Below are 5,792 nucleotides of genomic sequence, written 5' to 3'. Positions count from 1 at the left end.
GCAAAGTATAATTCCAGTTTTTATGTTCTGATGTGAAACTTGGACACCGACGAAGACGACGGAGACAAAATAGGAGGGTAGGCAAGGGAGAGATCAGTGCCGGGGTTAAAATTGAAGGACGGTAATAGGGAAAGCTGGGCAAAGGAGCAGACTAGACTGAAATACATTTTGGAGGCGATGAATGAGCGGAAGTGGAATGGGACAAGTGTGATACTGATTGGATGCCGTGGAACGGGAGTCCAGGCAGAAGCTGACTTGAGAGATGTAATAGAGAAAAGTTTGCAGGAGTGACGAGGCAGACATTGGCTCAGTCGTGTGACTCACAGAAGAGATTGAAAGAAACCTTTATTTAGTAGTGGATTCCGAAAGGCTAACATTGGGTTGATCGACTGAAATGACATGTTGATCATTCTATGGACAAGTATCAATCACATAACGGGTGTAGAGGATGTGTCTAATCTAGGAAGTGCAGCGACTGCTGGCCTCTGTCTCTCCTTAGCCCTTTAAGAACCTCGCGATTGGGGAATGAGTGCATGGTGTCACAATTCGTTATACGGATATTCACACAACCTTGGTTTTTCTGCAATAAACGGTGACCTGATAGTTTACGATGTTTGCGATACCACAAATAACTTGAAACTTCATGAAAGGCAATGAGTTTACTTGTGTCAAATGTTTTAAAAATTTATAAAACAGATAAACAATTTTATATTCTTTACATATCTTTATACATACATACACACACGTACACAAATACACGCACGCACAAAGAATCCAGACAGCAACCACGAAAATAGCCCCAGCACTTTAAAATCTATCATATGAGGAGAGACTGACTAAATTGAAATTACCGACTTTGGAACAAAGAAGAGAAAGAGTTGACCTACTGACCATCTACAGAATTATGAAAGACACGGAAGTCCTTGGTAGAAAGGACTTACTAAATGGGGACGAGAAACACCAGAGGACATAAAAAATATTGATTAAATAGAAAAAGAAAATGATACTTATAGAAGAGACCTGAAAAAAAAAATTCCACAGAGAGTGGTGGATATCTGGAACAAACTGGACAAAACAATAGTGTGTTCAAAAACCATACACAATTTCAAGAGCAAGCTAGACACTGAAAAACAAAGACGGGACACGACGAGTATAGCTCCCCTTTCCGTAAGATACAACTAGGTGAATACACACACACAAGCAGATATAAGGACTAAATATTTCAGTCAGAACTCAACAGGGATGAAGAGTATTAGAGAGAAAAGAATGGAAAGAATATCAAAATTATGAATGACATAACAGTGAGAATGGAAGACACGCTTAGCTTGTTAGATTAAGAGCAAAGAAGGCCTCAGGACCCGATGAGATATCAAATTGGATACAGAGGGAATATAGAGAAAAATTGGTGAACAAAGTACACAATTTGATAACTAGTTCACTTGAAGAAGGTAAGGTACCATTAGACTGGAAATCAGGAAATGTGATACCAATTCATATAGGAGGTAATGGAGGAACACTTGATTATACACAAATGTTACTATTTTGCTAACGTGGAAGGTTATTCCGGGAGTATTTTACCCAAATTTAAAAAATAATTTAAATACCTGTGGACTAAAAACATTATGAAAATACACAATGCAAATGCAAATCTTCACCTTTCATTTATGCTATTTTAAATTAAAATTGCAATTTAAGAAGTACCTTCCAAAACCCTGACAAAAAAGTACCGAGCGTATGAGTTACAAAACCATTTCGAAAACACCAGGAGAATTCCACCCTTGTAACTGTTTTAAGGTCGATTCACACATCAGTGCCGAATCAGTGATATCCGTGGTGTCTATTCACACATATCCGTGGTGACACCGTACACCGTGGTCAGTGATTTCCAAGATGGCAAAGTTTACAGACGTGGACTCAGTGGCGATTATGAAAGTGGGAGGGCCAGTTGAAAAACTGGGGGGGGGGGGGGTATGGCCCTCCCCTAGAATCGCCACTGCGTGTGACGCCGTGACGCGATCGGTACCGCAGTGTACCAAGGTGTGTATACATATATAATTTTAAAATAGGATATGCAACAAAAAAAAAAAAAAAAAATGGGGGCCAACTGAAAAACTGGGGGGGTGGGGGGCATGACCCTCCCAAACCCCCTCCTAGAATCGACACTGTGGACTTGGCAATGATTACCATAATTCTTGATGAAGAGGAGGTAGAACAAAGAGTGAAAAAAGAAAGTGGGCACATGAAGCGTGGAAGAAAAGAGAAACTGAAGGAGAGTTTGCTACTCTGTACAATGAACTAATTGCTGATGAAACAAAAAAAATTGAGTACTTCAGAATGTCCAAAAACTGCTTCAGGATACTGCTCAGTAAAATAACGACTCACCTGAAGAAGCAAGACACCCATTGATGAAATGCCATAACACCAAAGGAATGATTAGCAGTCTGCTTGAGGTAAAATAATACACTGTCTTTGTAGTTTGTTAATAAATGTAATTATATATTTAACCCATGCTGGAGATTTTCTTCACAAACAAACAAGTGTATTTTCATACTGATAGTACATTAATATCTATCAAAAAGGTTAGATTCATCCTAATTCATGCTTGATTATCCATGTTAGCAATTAGTAAATGTTTACATGTTACTGTTGTTTGTTCTTGCAATGGTTGAGGTGAGGGATGTGGAGTTGAACGTGATGATGTGGAGGCTGAAGGCTCAGATCATCTTTCAAATGAATGTTGATTAATAAGCATTTGCATTTCATATTTCTGTACTGTGGCAAATATTTCCGATTTTGCTACATTTAAATAATAAGGGGTTAAAGTTTTCAGAGTTGGAGCAATGCCTGCTAGAAATGCGTCAACAGGGTGTGGTGTGGTTTGATTTTCCTGTTTACTGATTAGGTATTCCATTAATTTTGCAGAAGCTGTTTGCTGAGGTGCCACTTTATTGTTTGCTGATTTTGCTGTTGATGGCTTAACTGCAGCTTCAAAACTCGGCTTTGGTGAGGGCGAGGGTTGTGTCTGCAAATCTTCATGTAGGCCTCCGTCTGATACCGTTGGTTCCCCTGCATCTTGCAGCATAGTCTCTTTGTCCTCCTGTTGTTGTACAACACAGTCGTGATCGTTTCCTTCATCCTCTCGACACGCGATATTCCCCTTGACTCGTCTTTCGCCGAAGTATCTCTTTAAAAAGTCTAATTGTTCCGAAAATTTGTAAAGCCTTATTTTCTTTGCACTTTGCCCACTCTTAGTTGAAGTCTTCTTCAAAGATTTTCTGTAATTGTCCCTTATATTGTTCCATCTGCTTCTACACGATGAACCTGAAAAACAAAAGTTTAAAGTTACATTTACTTCTTGCAGGTACCTGGCAACTGTGGATTCCCTGAAGACAATTTCATTCAGCTACCGTTTGGGGCATATCACAGTGTACAAGATTGTCATAGACACTTGCAGGATAAAAGAAGAAAATCTAATTAGTGAAATGCTACCAGAGATGTGGAAATCCATTGCTAATGATTTTTTTTTTGTATCAACACTGGAATTATCCTAACTGTTTGGGAGGTTTGGACGGCAAACAATTTACCATTCAGACTCCTTTAATTATAAGAAGACATTTTGAGTTGTCTTGTTAGCGCTAAATTGCTGGTGCGCATTACAATTTCACTGCAATTGATGTAGGTGCATATGGGAAAAACAGTGAGGGTGGAATTTTTGCTAATTCTGGTCTAGGTATAGCACCTCAGCAGGGTACATTATCAATACCAGGGAATTCTTTTTTGCCGGACACACATATTGAAGCTCCGTATGCAATGGTGGGTGACGAAGCCTTTCCACTAAAAACTTATTTGATGCGACCATATCCGGGGCAAGCTTTGGATATTTCTAGGCGTATTTTTAACTACCGACTGTCTCGTGCCAGAAAAGTCGTTGAAAACACTTGGTATTTTGTCTAAAAAAAATTAGAATATGCATCAGAAGAATTCAAGCAAACCAGAAAATGTAGATCACATGATACTTGCAATCTGTATTTTGCATAATTTCATAAGAAAATATGATGTACATACACGCCCATATGAAGTAAATGCAACAGTGCCTAAAGCTACAGAAGCAAGACTTGAAAATCTGCCTCTGCAGAAGGGAAATGCAACAAGAGAAGCCTTAACTGTAAGAGAACTGTACAAAGATTACTTTAGTTCAGAAGCTGGATCTGTGCCATGACAGTTTTCATAATTGCAAATTTGAAAATGACTTAGCCTTAATCACAGAATGAGAGGGGAAAGCCCAGCAAATTCGAAGCTGATATTTCGTGTGACTAAAAAATTAGAAGTATATCAACTACATCAGTAAAAGAAAAGTGAGGTGACTCAGGTGAGGTGTGACGATGTTAGGTAAGGTGTGGTGTGGTGATACGCGATGTGAGGTTAGGTGACGTGTGGTGTGATGTAATTTAACTACATCAAATAAAGAGAGTACTTGCCATCTACTTTCATTTCTTCTCCTATTTTGTTCCATATATCTTGCTTGGAACAGTTATCCATATATTTGGGTTGTGACAAATCATATAAAACAGGATGGTTTCGCACCAATTCAATGAGCAGTTCGTCGTTCATTTTCTCCAAGCAGCTCAAAACACTCATCCGACGTCAGTGAAAATCTAAAAAAAATATCGGTGGCGACGATTCTAAACTTCACAGGTCGGAGAGTGAACTGACACTGAGAGATAAAACACGGTGCTGCGCCGGACGTGTGTGAATGCGTCAGTGAAATTCAAAGTAACGATATTTTTCACTGACACTGAAGCACTGAGCGGACGCATCACTGATACGGCACTGACGTGTGAATACCTTTAGGCGGGTTTAGATAAGATCTTTTATTTTAGAACCAAGCAACCAGATAACCGACCAGAACCTAGCATTGGAATCACAGATTAACTGAGTATTTCCCACAACATGACCGTAGGACTGAGACTATCAGGTTACTAAATTGACTAAGGTAGTGACAATTATAGGCTTTACTAGTTGGTAACTGCAAAACATCGACTCTAAAAACATATCTCAATATTAATTCTCGTCAACGTTGGAGTTATTTCCAAACTGTGGATACTATTTCTTAAACATTTAGCTGTTCGTCCTCCTTTCCCTTCAGGCATGAAATTATGCGATTTTTTTCCAACCTGTGGCCATGGTACCCTTACTTTTGTCTACCACATTCATGAGAAGTGATCTCTTACTTTACTTTCACTATTTTCTTCCGTTTTGCCTTACACTTCACTTATTTTGCTGTTTTGTTATTTCCCTTGGTTTAAATGTTTCCCAGATTTGATAACCCTCCCTTCTGTACCTTCACCATTATTATTATTATATTTTTTTCAATTGAGTTCTACTTCTAGCCTGTCATTTTCCTCTGGTTTACTTAAAAAATGTAGTTCTATTCTTCTTCGCCGACTCGCTCATATTAGAGTATTACTATTTTTTAACTGGGTAGTGTGATTGGATATGGCAGTTAATTGCTCAAATTCCCAAAAATTAGATATATGCAAGCAACTAATTTTTTCCCACAGTTGTCTCAACGCCATTTCAAGCCGTAAATATGTTTTCCTTTACCTCATTTACTTTTGTTTTCATCTGCCTGTTTGTGAAGATATTGGCAAATTTACCGGGGTTACATGCCCTAGTTTGAACAAATTCACAAAGGAATTATGAAATTATTTTATATTTCATCCATACCATCAAAAGAGAAGGAGATTAATAATTAAGCTAAGTCTAAAGGAATGTATATTTACATCCTCCGA

At 38.5% G+C, this 5,792-nt stretch overlaps 1 protein-coding gene across 1 annotated transcript; it reads right to left on the bottom strand.

Moving 5' to 3' along the window:
• Nucleotides 1–2,481: 2,481 nt before the first annotated feature.
• Nucleotides 2,482–5,645, bottom strand: LOC143018188 (uncharacterized). Its single transcript, XM_076173375.1, has 2 exons — nucleotides 4,479–5,645; nucleotides 2,482–3,321 (listed from the first exon to the last, which is right to left on the bottom strand). The coding sequence occupies exons 1-2, from the start codon at nucleotides 4,636–4,638 to the stop codon at nucleotides 2,720–2,722; spliced, it is 762 nt and encodes a 253-aa protein (XP_076029490.1). The 5' UTR covers nucleotides 4,639–5,645; the 3' UTR covers nucleotides 2,482–2,719.
• Nucleotides 5,646–5,792: the final 147 nt, after the last annotated feature.

Source organism: Oratosquilla oratoria, chromosome 34, assembly GCF_046742065.1.
Source record: "Oratosquilla oratoria isolate Oo_2021 chromosome 34, ASM4674206v1, whole genome shotgun sequence".
Taxonomy (NCBI): Eukaryota; Metazoa; Arthropoda; class Malacostraca; order Stomatopoda; family Squillidae; genus Oratosquilla; species Oratosquilla oratoria.
Note: the sequence above shows the minus strand (reverse complement) of the source record. Positions and strands in the feature narration are given on the sequence as shown.

Bases quoted from the DNA above. Each gene is read 5' to 3' on its own strand.
- LOC143018188 (XM_076173375.1), bottom strand. From the start codon at position 4,638: ATGAGTGTTTTGAGCTGCTTGGAGAAAATGAACGACGAACTGCTCATT. The intron at 3,322-4,478 runs GCAAGTACTCTC...TTTGTTTTTCAG, and splicing joins AGAAGAAATGAAAGTAGATG to GTTCATCGTGTAGAAGCAGA.